Below are 14354 nucleotides of genomic sequence, written 5' to 3'. Positions count from 1 at the left end.
AGAGAGACTGAATACGAGAATGTAGTCTAAATAGACGAAGCAACAAGTCTGGTCACGGAGTACTTGATCGACTGATCGACGAACCGCTGAAATGTTTGAGCGGCATTAAAGAGGCTGAATGGCATGCACACGTGTTTAAACATGAAGAAAAGGGGGTAACCATTGCAGTTTTGGGATTGTCGAAGGCACGACAGGAATGTGATGGTAGGCGTTTACTAGATCCACCTTGCTAAATGTACAGTATTATGAAGCGACGTGGTGGAATTGTGGATGTGAGGCATAATAAGGTGCCTATCAAGAATCGTCATTTTGTTTAAGGCGCGATAATCGCCTCGTGATTGCCAATGACCTGTCTTCTTGGGCACCATGTGTAAAAAACAAATGACCAAGGGCTAGCAGAAGGATGAACTAAGCCCAACTTGAGCACGTGTTTGAATTCTTGCTTTGCAGTTTTCAGACGGTCTTGTGCTAAACGGCAAGGTCAAGCCAATGCTGGTGGTCCTTTCGTCGCAATGTGGTGAATAATGTTGTGCACCATTGGACAATTTGGCGTGGGTGGTTCGAACAGCTCTAGAAATTCTAGCAGAATGGTGAACCACAGTTTCGGTACGTGGGTGTGTGCTTTTACGAGACACAAAGGTGATGCAGACACGGTGATACCTTATATAGACAGTTTCGTTGAGTCAAAAAAGCGGCAGTGATGATGATGGTGATGATCAGCCCACGGACGAAGGCAACAGTGAACAGTGAATAGCCATCGAAAAGGGTCTGCACCCGTGTCTGCAACATAGAAGAGTCAGCTTGATGTAGAGCCAGTCAGCAGCACTAGCCGTCCACAGTGACTGGCCGAACTGTTTCCTGGAAAGTTAAAAGTGAATGGCACTGCCGTGCACGAGTGCCATATCTGGCGTGACATGTTTGTGTCATGTGAGTGATGCTGCTCCTGATAATTATTTGCCCAAAAGCGCAAGGCAGCCAGCCAACTGGACAGTTAATTCCTCCGCTTGCGCAGCAGGGTGCGTCCTTGAACTGTCGGTTCGTTAAGTGCTGCTGTAACTAGGGTTGTGTCGCAACGGTCAACGGTGGGTATCACAGGATGGAAATAACCCATCCTGCGATATCGCACACAAAAGACTAGAACCTTTCTTATGTCCTTTATTTCATTTCTTTTATTTATATATATATAAATTTTTTTTGCTGTGCAGTCTTACTGGTAATGCTTCATCCTTCGCATAAGAGCTCAGCCAATTTCTGATAAGTTCACAGGAGGCTAAAGTTTGATGGGTTGTAGTAGTCTAAACCATACAATGTTTTCGGGATATTTTGATTTTGTATAACTTAAATCACAAGCCGCTCGACCTGTGTGACACAACTGTGGTATGAAATTTCAGCAGGGTAGGCTGACCTGATGTTTGTGGATCTTGAATTTGTTGAGTAGCAATGCAATAGTACTTATGCAGCTTAGACATTTAAATAATGCAAAAATCTGCTTTTTCCAAATTGTGCACATAAAAATGTCAAGAGTACTGCTAAGGTAAATATTTCAGGGTACAAAACTCTTTGCAAGCTGTTTCTTAGCATAGTACAAAAGATTTTAGGGTATAGGTTTCTTGGAAATGACTGGCGCAGACATTGGAAGATTGCTGTGCATCAAATCGGATGTCAGCTTGAGATCAGTTGGAAGTTCAACTACTTCATTTGTGAAGAGAAATAAAGAAAAGTGGTGTGGAATAGGGGCAGGTGTTAGGGGAGAAGGGAGCCTGCCATTGAAAATTATTAGGCAATGCTCCAGTGTCTGCTTTTTAAGTTTCATGATGGAATGGGACTGGAGGATGTTAATCAGTGTTAACATATGGCATAAACTGAGAGTTATGTCTGCAACACAGAATACGTAAACCACTCACTTTTCAGTACCGACACATTCAAATGAAAATCACCAGCGACAACGGGGGTAGTGTGAACACGGATGATTCACAAAGTGAGAAGCCATGAACCTTGCAGGACTGAGCAATTGCATTTTTTGCTTGCTCATGGGGGGGTAAGAGCCATTGATAATGACAGCGTTTGTTCACGGGAAACAAAAATGAATAGAACCCTAGCCATGTACAGCTTCGCTTTAAAATTGAGCTGGGCAGGCCTTGCACACACTACAAAAAGTTTACACCCTTTGGGGTGTATAACTGCCACAACAATTGTCATCTGTCTTGCCTGCATTTCCTTTCTTAAAAACTCTGCTCATTACTTTCCTGTCGAGAATGCTCTGTCGTGCTGATAACGTGCCAACGTGCATGCCGTTCATGACTTGAAAGTACCGGGCTAGCAGCATTAAAAGGAAAACGCAGGCAAGGCATGATTATTATTGTGGCAAATATACACCCCCAAAGGGTGCAACTGTTTAAGAGAGTGAATTGTACAGAGGGTAGACAACTGATGAACCATTAGTTGCAGATTGGGTGCCAATGGAAGGGAAGCGTAGTTGAGGATGGCAGATGATTGGGTGGGGTGACGAGTGAATAAACTTCATCGTGGAAGCCAAGTTGCTAATGCCCAAATGTGGGTGGCCACCCTATTCCAGGTAGCAGCAACGTGTGCTATCTGCTTTACCAGCCAAAATTAGTAAATTTGCCAGAGCAAGTTGGAGTAATTGGAGATCGCAGGGAGAGGCCTTCATCCTGTAGTGGACATAAAACATTGGCTGATGATGGTTAGTATTACTACTGTGCCACATTCATTTCTGCACATTTGGAAGTTGGTTTAATAAAATGTTCATTAAAAAAAACTTGTACTCGTGTTTTCCTTGATGCATTTGTGGCATGTGCAGAAAATCAAGCTGCCACGCTATGCTGCCTCGGATTTTCACAGAGCTTGCTTCTGTGCAAACTTGGTTTTTCAGATGACTTGTTGTAATAGTGCTAGGGCTATGCAGGCTTGCGAAGTGCATGGCTTATTTCAGCTACCAAGGTGAGAAAAATGTCGAATGCATTTTCCACTTGTACTATCCATATGCAATCTGCCGCAAAAGTGGAACAAGGATTCATGGAGGGGGGGAAATTGTGGCTGTGACTTGGCCTACAAGCGAATCATTAACTTAGAAGTGCCCTCCTTGTGGAATCCCATGTCCTGTAGACCTGTGTGGCTGAAAATGCACTGCTAAACTTTACACAACATTTGCCAATCAAAATAACCCAGCTACTATGGCGAGAAAAGTGTTGCACATTGAACGTTTTTTATTCCACAACAGTCAAAGCTGTATGTTTACTTCCAGCACACGCACACGTTGGGATCCTTGTCAAGTATGTCGTCCAGCTCCTTGTAGCTCATGCCTGTTAAAAATGAAGTCGCATGTTTTATGTGAATGCCTGAAAGGCCTTCTAACTATGCGAGCACTAGTGCAGAAAGCATCACGCTTTTTAGCGAATTTGACACCTATTTCTTGTCTCTAGCATGTGCCTATTAGCTCTTCGTGGTTAAATATTTGCCTGAACATGTAGTCTAAGAAAGGTTCGAAACTGTGTTGCACCACTGAATGGCCTTGGAAGCCATACGCAGACAAATGAAACAAAGCCTCTCGGCCCAAGCAAACTTCTGTTAAAGACTTGGCTTGCTTTCATTGTTTTCCGTTTGAGGATACCATACCACATGGATCCTCACAATAACACCTAGAGGAAAATTTGGCGCTACTATCCAGGAGATTTCCAAGGGGCACTGTGCTGTCATGGGAATGACTATGTGTCTGCGAAGCTTGTATTGTCTGGTGTAAGAAGCTTCGCCTAAAACGTGGATGTGGGCACACAAATAATGAATTTTTAAACACAAAATCTTCATAAAAGGTTTTCATTCACACATATAGCATCTTCCAGTGACTGAGCAAAACAAGAACGAGGTGAAAGCAGGAGCCAACACTTCGACAAGCTCTTCTTCGAGGCAACATATGCTTTCCTCGCCATGGTATGTTTAGGTGCGGTTCTTTTGAGGGGGAGAATGCGTAAGGAGGGCGAGTGCGGTGACAAGCAAAGGTGTGTGAGCGTGTCAAATTGAGAATGAAGGAGTGCTGTGTGCAAGGCCAAGGACTCTGCCATCTGTAGATTGCGTGTCGACGCCCGTGTGTCAGCCGGCGTGCACAGCAGCTATTACCCGTTTCACTGGAGGTCATAAGCTATCCCGTCTCTGAAAGAGAGTTGGAAGGAGCAGCAGAAACTGGTGCTCATCAGATACTGAAATAGTATAAATACATAATGGGGGGGGGGGGGGGGGAACAGAAAGAACAACGAAAAAAGATAAAAAAACCAAACTAAGTGTTGTTGCCTATAGCTTGAAATTTCGCATAGCGAATAAATTCTAAAACTCCCTTTGAAACAATTCAAAGGGAGCTTTAGAATCTATTCGCTATGCTAAATTTCAAGCTTTCATTCTTTCCGTTTTCCCCCCTTAATACATACCATTTCAGTATTCTTTTTTTTTTTTTTATGAGCGCCAGTTTCTGCCGCTCTTTCTACTATGTCTTTCAAAGACATGATAGCCTAAGACCACCAGTGAAACGGGTAATAGAGCGCTGCTGTGCACCAGCTGACAAGCGAGCGTTGACGCATGATTGACAGACGGCTGGGTCCCTGGCCTTCACACGGCACTCCTTCATTCTCGATTCAACACGCCAACACACCTTCCCTCATTGCCCCACCCACCCGCCTTACGCCCTCTCCCCTTTAAGGAGAACCCCACCTACACATACAGTGGCAAGGAAAGCATATGTTGCTTTGAAGAAGACTCCTCCACTTGTCGAAGCGTTGGCTCCTGCTTTCACCTTCTTTTGGTTTTGCTCAACGTACTACATTCTCATCTCCCGCCTTGCCTTATCTTCCAGTGATGTTTACTCACCTACAGTGCATACTTAGCAAAGAAAAGAACAGACAGACTGTTCAAAAGTAAGCACAAATCTCGTCTGTCCTCCAAATTTAGTGGCTCGCTGATACTTTAAGTTCCGTAAAATTGTACATGCAATGGCAAGCTCTCGTAACTAGACAAAACTTGTCTTTGTGTTATAATAAAGCTAGAACAGCTTTTCATGTGCTGTTTTAGTAGAAAATTGATCATTGTGACAGACTGAAGGAACGGCACGTCTTCAAGGTGTCCTGGCTCTCCAAGAACAATGCCGATCCGAAGTCGCAATATACTGGCATTCCCATGCATACCACAGCACAGCAGCGCCAATTTCCCTCTAGGTAATATAGTGAGAAACTCTGTGCCATTCTAGTTGACAAGAGCATTTGATTTGTTTTAAGCCCAAGTCCTTTTGCCAATTGCTTGAGGTAGCAAGGTTCACCCAAATTGCATTGAGGCAAGTGCGAGTTCACAGAATGTTGGGTTCTCATGAGAAATGAATGAACTTTTTTTTTTTTTTTTCAAACCGAACTCTTGCAATGTTCTTCTGTCCCTTCCCATTAATGCTTCCTTTGGTTCATTATTATGTTAGCTACACATGGGCACACAAGCATGCTCTTTATAGTCTTAACTAGGCTTCAGTGTTCCAAGTGAACATGTAGAATGCTCGTTCAGAAGAGTGTTAGTAGAATAGCACATCTTTGCACTTTGAACCACTGCACCATGGAGGCTTTGCCTAGTGCTGCAGTCTACCTAGAGCCAATTTTGATTTATATAAATGTAGTAAACATCATATGTAATGCAACTGAAATGGGAACAAACGGAAAGATTGGAGATCAAGCAAAAGGGATGTGTCACTGGAGCCAACATTTTGACACTGGAACTTCAGCTACAAATGCTATTCACACCCTCGCTAATCCCCTCTCTCAAATTATGTAGTGTACCCCCACTACAGCTCTTTGGCGCAAGCGCCCTATAATAGGCGGTGTTAAAATGTTGCCTCCAGCCTCTGATGCTTCCCTTGTTTACCCACTGCTCGGTGCATCAAATTCAATTTCCAAGTAACATATTGGCATGCTTTAAAATTCTTACGAGCAATAAAAAACTGCGCTAAACAACAGGACGAGTGAAGAGACACGGCACCGTTTTTTATTGCTCGTAATCGTGAACCAACCAGCCCAAATGCGTACTCTTCTGCAGTTTAAAATTCTTATTTATTCCTGATGCTGCCTATAAATCTGAAAATTAATATGACTTACACCATGCTAATTGGGATAATGCGTTCCTTTGGCCGCACAGCCAGAGAGTTCGAAGTTATTCAATTTCTGCATAATTGGACCAAATGCTCAGCTTTTTTGCACATCCAACATATCTGGAGATGAAATGCGAGCAAAACTAGCAGTTTCCAGGCTTTACTATGCAGTCTATCGCATAAATACCAACAACAATTTTTTTTAGCGAACTTTATAGTAGGCCGGTTTACAGACGTTTCACATTCACAAATTGCAGCACTTGCCAGTGCTGTTGGCTAGAACATGTTATGTGCATTCTTGTGCCAGTGATGCGGCACACAAGTAGAGAGGACTTGAAAAACTGCTCTGCTCACCTGTCTTCGCACATATGTCGTCGTAGCTGTGTGCTCCATCAAAGTACTTGGTAACAGATTTGATCTTGGAAGTGCTGTCTGCTGCCCGCTTCAGGTCTATCGGATACTTGTGCAGACGACGGAGAAGGCTCTTCATGACGCCGTACTGTACAAGTTTTCTGGTAAATATGTGAAAAAACTGCTGTCACTTACTGGAGCATGCAACTGTTTCACATGCATGAGTGACTGAATTCCAGACACACTGAATCTAGGCTGCAAAAAGGCTGGGGATCACGGAAGCAAACATAGACAAGTGCACTCTGTTTTGTCCCTTATATTTGGCTGCGTTACAGTTCTGGTAATCAATCGTGCACCAGCTAGCTCGGGAATGTGTTATATTGAATGCGTGCAATCTTTATTCGTGGGCATAAATTGTGCACTGCACTTGCAGCAGATCTCTAGTTGGCACACATACCAAGAATGCTTGCAGCTCTGGTAAAAGAGCCTGGTGCCACACGACATCCCACAGCTTCAGATGCACCAAAGACTCAAAAGAATGCCAACTGCGCATTCATAACAGAGACTGTCAAGGAGTTGAAAGCTTGCTTTCAGGTATGGTACAAAACACTTGCTAGCTTCCAATGGAATTGGGGTGACAAAAAAAATGAGATGACTTAAAGAACATATTTTTAACAATCTTGTCGATTTCATCAATTTGGTAACAAGTAATTAAGGTGACTGAAATATAATGAACTTTTCCATATGGCTTTATAGATTTAGTACAAGTTTCCTGGCATTTGATTCTGCAGAGATAAAAGCGGTCATGGAGGCATATTATAGTTTAGGTGTAGAGAAAGCGTAGAAGTATACTAATAAATGATGTCTACAGTGATGCCACAGTTACCTTAATTCTTATCGAGTGGGAAAATATTAGTTAAATAACTTGGCAACCTGCAGTTTGCAGGTGACATCCTGTTCAGCAATACTGTTCACGTGTAACAAATTATTGGAATAATACGACTAAGGCAAGAGAATGAGAATCTGCAACTGTCAATCGGCTTCTAGAATCTTGCATGTGCAATATTTGTCTTGGCCTATTAGTCGCAGGTGGCCACGACCATGAGAAAGACATCTACAGAAGAATAAAGGTGGGTTGCAGCGCATACAGCAGTCTCTACCAAATGATCAGCCTTGAGAATACAATCGTTGCATACTATTGCTGCTAACATATGGGGCAGAAAGTTAAAGGTTAGCAAAGAGGCCAGAGTAGAAGTTGAGGACTAACCACGCAATGAGCAGTGGAATAAAAAATGATGGGTATAACATTATGGATTGGAGAGCAATGGGAAAGTCAACATTCCAGTTCAAATTGGAAGAAAAAGGAAGTTGGACAGACCGTTTAATATTGTAAAGTAGGTAACTAAAAGTAACAGAAAAGGTGCGAAGGGAAGGAAAAAAAAAAGTTCAGGACAGTACAAAATAATGCCCAGGTCCAGACAAGCAAATTTAGTCTCTCCGAGGGCCAGGTTAAGCGACACTTCCTGTGGAGTGCACTTGCTGTGAGTGCTTTTGGCTAACCCTCTTCGCAACCACGAAGTGTGGCCTCAACAGCCAATGCTCTAAAAATAAACATACTTGATCTCGAATGTTGTAAACACCCCATACAATCTGATGAAAACTGCCATTCCTTGTCTGCTTGCCTTGATGTCTTGGCTTGTAATGATTAATTATGTTAATGTGGTTGCAATGAATTACTTCATTTGCATCCATCAATGACGTTAATGTGATTGCAATGAATTACTTCATTTGCATCCAAACTTGTAGGTGGTGTCCACATCCACTCCCCAATAACTGAGCCCTGTGGGAAACAAATGTGGATCTTTAAGGATGTGCTTCCGCTGGCTACATATGGTGAAAACGACTGTGGGAGCCGGAGATGCGTCGTAAACATCGGGTTTCAGACAACGCGCATACTAAATGCTGTTAATGCTACTAGCATACTTCGGGTACCTTGATGCTTGATTGTCTGTCTCTGTCTGCGCATCTCTATAGCTCTTTTCCCCTGAACTTGGGTCACTGGATAGTCCATGGTCTAATGGGGGGGTACTTCTTCGGGCTGCTGTGCCGAGAATTCGAAACCAACCATCGGGCCGACTGGGGTCACTGTTCAATCAAATGTTACGATGCCAACTTGGGAGCACTGGCTATGCACCACTCGGCCTGTGCTGCTTTTTGATCAATCTTTTGCACCAACATGGGTCAGGGATATGTGCCACTAGGCAAGCACGGCAATGAACCTTTTTGATGCCAACCTGGCTGGTCATAGGCCACCGAGTATGGACTGGTCTTCAATGACTTTAAAATTTCTGTGGTGCTCAGTGGATTCGGACACTGGCCATGCACAGACTTGGTGCATGGCCATGCACCAAGTAAATATGTCAACCGGACAACTTACGCAAGGCATGCAGAAAAAGAACTGCATTAATTAAAGCACACCGCAGGGTTTAGGCAACACCACAGAAACGATCACACGTCAAATGAACATTTCTGTGCTTGCAGCTATGTCATTGCTTGAGGTCGTGGATTTGATTCTCACCACGGCAGCCGCATTTCGATGGGCGCGAAATAAAAAAAAACGCTCGTGCACTTAAATTTAAGGACATGTTAAGGACACCATGGTGTCAAAATTCGGAATACGGAGTCCGCAACTATGGCGTGCCTCATAATTATATTGTGGTTTTGGCACATATAGCCCCATAATTCAATTAAACTTTACTACTTCTGCCACAGTACGATGTGCCATGTGAAGAAATGCCAACACTCAACCCCCTGAGAGGTTATAAAAAATGGCGTGCAACAATGCCTCAAGCAAACACCTCTCCCTGTGTGTCCTGTGTGCTATGCACAGAAACAGCAGGAGTGCACGCAAGGTAATGTTTAACGTCAACTCGGCTCTCTCGCGTTGAAATGGACGTTGAAGAAATGAAACATTAGTTGTCAACATCATCACTAATTATCGTCAATGAAAGCAAACAGCACAGAAAGCTTCGCTTGCATCGATTCCCACTGTGCACGGGATCTGCGTAATTTTTCCTTCATTCCTACCATCGGACGTACTCGTCGACGGGCTTGTTGGATTCCTGGCCCAAACACTCCTGAGTGCGTCGGCATTCGGCGCGCGTCTTTGCCAACAGGCAATTAGGTTCACGGAGCGGGTAGATGACTGTAAGCGGTGGCATCCTGCAAGGGTGGTTGGCTCACTAGGTCTTTTTGAGAGTAAGCAGTGTTGTCCCAATTACTTTTTGTGAGAAAAGCTGCGGCTTGGAAGGGTCATGGCCTCTCAACTCGTTACTTGGTATTTTGTGGCCGAGGCCATTACATCCGAGGCACGAGCTTGCCGGTTCACGCAAGTAGACCGAACAAGAAGGTGCAGCCCATTTTTAAATCTATTTAGAATTCTTGGAACCATTTTTTATCTTATTGTGGCAGTTCGCATCGTATTTCAAGTGCCTATTCTATATCAAGTGCGAGGGTATATAATTTTCTATACTAAATTATGCTTGAACAAGGCCGTCCTTCCTAAGCGGCGCTGCTCTCATGCATCTGCATCCAAATTGTTACATTTTTTTTCATATCGCCTACCTTGGGTCAGCTTTTCAGTGGTCTTGGGATGAGGGGACAAAGGGGGTCAGGCAAAAATTTTGGGGGGGCAGTCGCCCCCGGGCACAACATTAATTTGCTTGGTGCGATCCATTTGCTGAAATTTTCATGAAAAGAACTCGCGCCTTCAAAGGTCGGGAATGCGCATGCCGGCTTTTCCTGCACCGTCGTCAGCGACCCTGATGATGACCAGCCAGACGATGACCGGACTTGCAGTTATCTGTACGAGGCTATTCATGAGATCGCTGGCGATTTCGAGAAGGAAGGTAGAAGGCGACTTCGAGACATTCACGTCGGCTGATGCTGCTGCTCCCATGGTCGCCTCGGCAACGGATGCAGAGATAATAATTGACTCTGTTGGTGGCCCCAACAAGAATGAACAGCCGGCGGACGAAGAGACGCGTGAAGTGCCAACTGTGGTGCAGACATGAGAGTACCTACACATGCTGTGAAATAAGGTTGAATGCATGGGCGGTGACCATGGCCTCGTGCAATGCTTGGTCAAATTAGAGTAGGGGTTTCAGTAACACTTACTTCATTTGGGCCTAGTTGGTACATAATTCACACTGGCAGCGCCAGTGTGTGTCGTGTCTTTGTTTTTGTGGCTCGTCTTGGGTGTTTGCGCCGTTACGTTTAGTTCAGAGTAGAGTAGGGGTTGCTCGCAGCCGGTAAGAACGTGAAACAGCCAAAGCTCGGTGCCTTTCTTGCACCTGAATAAACTTTTGCTTCACTGGATAGATTGTATTTTGACTTCCTCGCAGCTGTGGCACAATTAGAGCTCGACTGCTTTAGCTTTTCTCGAGTGGTTGCTTACGTTTATTTGCCACTTATAACGAGAATTTTTTCACTGTCCCGCTGACTTCGTTATAACGAGGGATTACTGTACAATGACAAACTGTTCAGGCATCCAATCTCTCTTGAAAACGATGTGCCTTTCTTGTTGGTTGCAATGCCTTCATTAATTTACAATACATCACAACAGTTGCATCACCTGCACCTTGCCCCCTCTTTCTGCACTGCTGTCTGCACACTTTACATGACTATATGTGGGACTATTCAACTAACTACAGTCAGCAAAACCATGTAGGAAAGCACTAATATTTACACTGCCAGGAATACATAGCAGCCTGCGATAAAAACAACAGAGCAGCACTTTGTTTTCATCCAATACCTTTCATCTATTCCGAGGCTGTGTGGATTAGTCCGGGCACAGACATCCCGAACACTGTTGCTCAGGTGAAAACTGCAGTACATCTCGAATATCGACCTAAACGTTGGCCTTGGTCGACCTAAAACAAAAATATCGTCTTAGACGTCCTGAAACTGCACAGTTGTGATAATCTATTGTGGAGGGCTCTGGATTAATGTTGAACAGATGGAGCTCCTTAATGAACACCTAAAGCATGATACACAAGCATTTTTCGCACTGCACTCGCATTGTGGCTGCTTTTACTGTGCTCAGCAGCACAAGCCACTGAGCCACCACCAGTTGCAGGTAAACAAACACTTGTGCAGAAACCACCGTCGATGATTAACAATATAAGCGAATGGCCATGCACTTGTAGAAACCTATTTGATTTATTAAAAGGATGACTGAGTATAGTACTTGTTGCAGTAGGGTAGCACTTGTTTCATAGCACGATTTCATAGAGAATAGAGTTGTTAATCAGCACATCTGTGGTGGATTTAGATGTAGCAGCTGTAGGAGGCTTTACACATAAACCGATTCGTAATATATGTGTGTTATCTCTAGCGGTGCAAGCGCAGGTGTGGAGGGCGGCCGCCATCCTCCTCTCATGCTGGAGCCCTCTATTGCAGCTGCCACATAAGGAGAGGGCTATCCTTGTCAAGCGCTCCACTACAGCATCCAAACCTTCAGACGCCACACATGTGACCGCGCATGCATCTCAAAAGAGCTAGTTGGTATTCGACAATGTCTGTTGCCTGACAGCATGTGCTCTTTGCATCGGTGTCTTTTTCTTGGAAAGTCTCTGACCACCAACCACAAAAGAGGCAGCCAAGGCCATTGAAATTGACAAAATTGCAAATGACATGTTAACAGATGACTGATAATCTGTTGACAACTGATGAATTCCTTATTGCTGTCCTAAGCCGATGCACACTGCTCTGGCATACAGCGTCACACGGCTGCTTACTCGTAGTATCAGCAGCCAACAGTCGCACCACCACCCTGCAGCTTTTCCGCGGTCAAGTCGGCCATTGAATTCGTTTAACTCTCTTTGAGAGCGCTGCTGTAGCGCACACTCCTTTTACATACTTGTTAGCGTTTTGTGGCAGAACGGTGAAATGCAGAAAAATAGCTAGGAAAAATGTAGTGAGCTGGAAACTGTTGGCAACGGTATTTTCAAATGCAATGCACAGTTTCACATTCAAGCTTACGTAATTATGCAAGTGTTAATTTAGGTCACTGTTTTTTACTGATTGGGTAATCAATCGTGACAAGGAAAATTCCTGTTTGGGCAAGGCTAACAAAACATCGTTAGTCCCATTCGCATATCTTGAAGCACCTTTTTTAATAGCTTGGCCTGCTTTATAACGCTTTAAAATAATAATCATGTTTGTTTATGTTCTTTTGTGTAATACCAAGTGCAATACAATCTTGGTGACATATTGTTTAGACTACTTCTTGCTTGCAATGTTCAGAAAACAATACCATGGTAGAAATCGTTTCAATGCAGCAAACTTGAGGTTGCAATATTAGGTTCAAGAAGCAACTCGGAATGTTGTCTGAAGCAAGCCGAAGTTTTGACAGTCATGCCCATGCTGGATACGAATCGTTATGGATGCCAGTGCCAAATTCCTCTCTAGTAGTTTTGGTACCTACTCCTCCACCCAACCCCCAAATTATGGCAACACACATGAGCCAAATCACCTTGTCTTGCCACGTAGGAAATGCACTCCTTTTGAACAAGTGTATCTGCAGCAAGTGTCCTGATTTCTGGTGTTGTTGCATACACAGCAGAGTAGAGGAACAAAGGAATCAGCTGCACTATACCGTAATACCTGCAATGACAAATACATATATATATATATATATATATATATATATATATATATATATATATGCACACACACATATATATAGTTGTATAAATATATACAACAATGCCTGAGTGCAGCAAAAACGGTCGCTGCAGGTACACATCACATATATCTGCAGATGACTGTTGTGTGCTGCTTCATCGCTGCAACAGCCCTTGATAACGGTTTTTGAAGTTCTCAAATGCAACGAGGCATTTAATTGCACTGTTAGGCGAATTTAGCCTACACTGCAAGTTTATTGAAGTAGTGATAACCATGGCTGTTACCTCAGTTCAGGCTTATCAGTGGGCTCCAAATCGTAGTGAACAAATAGCAGCGCAAACTGACGAAACGAGCAGGCGACGCACACATGCGCTCACTTGCAACTATTACTTACGGAAGTGTACAAAATGTATACCATGACACACACAAATAAACAGATATACAACAATTGCAAGCAAGTGTGTGCCGCTTAATTGGAACAGGCAGATGTAAAATGAAAGATTAAAAGAGCGCTATTATAACATTAACTCGGACATTTCCTGGCATTTGGGAATACACTGCCAAGATTGTGAATGCGTACCACATTTTGACGGTACGTACAACAGTGTTTAACTGCTCCTCTGGAAAGATGACAAGATTAATAGTTGAAGCAGTAAAGACAGTAAAAATAGATAAACTGGGTGACACATGTGTAAACATGGCATTCCTGATGCTGACTGAAAAAGAGAAACAGTTTCTTGGTAAGTAAGTTTGGAGCAATAAGCAGTTCTGAGTTAGAGGCGAACACATGCACATTATTGTTATATCTGTTGCTTTATTTTTGTGTGTCACATCTATCCTATACATTTGGTACACTTCAGAAAAAAAAAAATAGTTGAAAATAAAAGTCGGCGCATGTGTGCCTCGCCTACTCCTCTTGTGCTCATCAGTTCGCGCTTTTATTTGTTCACTATGTTACGTCGGGCTCTGTAGCAGGCACACAAGCTGGTACAGTACAGTCACATGGATAGCGTGTGGCAGCGGGATAAATTAAGGGGCAAGTGATGTGTCACTATACCCGTGAAAAATCACCTGTGCGTGTTGTACATAGCGTTCTTAGACATGCGGAAAATAGTGCATTCATCTATTCACAGCAAGGGCTGTGTAAAAAAATTGTCTAAAGGCTTACATGCAGAAAAGCGAGTTC

General features: G+C 43.6%; 1 protein-coding gene across 5 annotated transcripts in view; it reads right to left on the bottom strand.

The window, feature by feature from the left end:
* Window positions 1-3207: 3207 nt before the first annotated feature.
* Window positions 3208-14354, bottom strand: part of Nprl2 (Nitrogen permease regulator-like 2) — a 44379-nt gene continuing 33232 nt past the window's right edge. For 2 of the 5 annotated variants that reach the window (XM_070521491.1, XM_070521490.1), the window contains 4 exons: window positions 13017-13147; window positions 11295-11412; window positions 6485-6642; window positions 3208-3323 (listed from right to left, as the gene is read on the bottom strand). In XM_070521491.1, coding sequence (XP_070377592.1) covers window positions 3256-3323; window positions 6485-6642; window positions 11295-11412; window positions 13017-13147 — 475 coding nt within the window. In that variant the 3' untranslated portion in view covers window positions 3208-3255. Of the gene's footprint in view, window positions 3324-6484; window positions 6643-11294; window positions 11413-13016; window positions 13148-14354 lie in introns of those variants that run through there. The other 3 variants (XM_070521494.1, XM_070521493.1, XM_070521495.1) reach the window with 2 other exon arrangements.

Source organism: Dermacentor albipictus, chromosome 7 (genome assembly GCF_038994185.2).
Source record: "Dermacentor albipictus isolate Rhodes 1998 colony chromosome 7, USDA_Dalb.pri_finalv2, whole genome shotgun sequence".
Taxonomy (NCBI): Eukaryota; Metazoa; Arthropoda; class Arachnida; order Ixodida; family Ixodidae; genus Dermacentor; species Dermacentor albipictus.
This window is presented reverse-complemented; position numbering and strand designations above follow the sequence as displayed.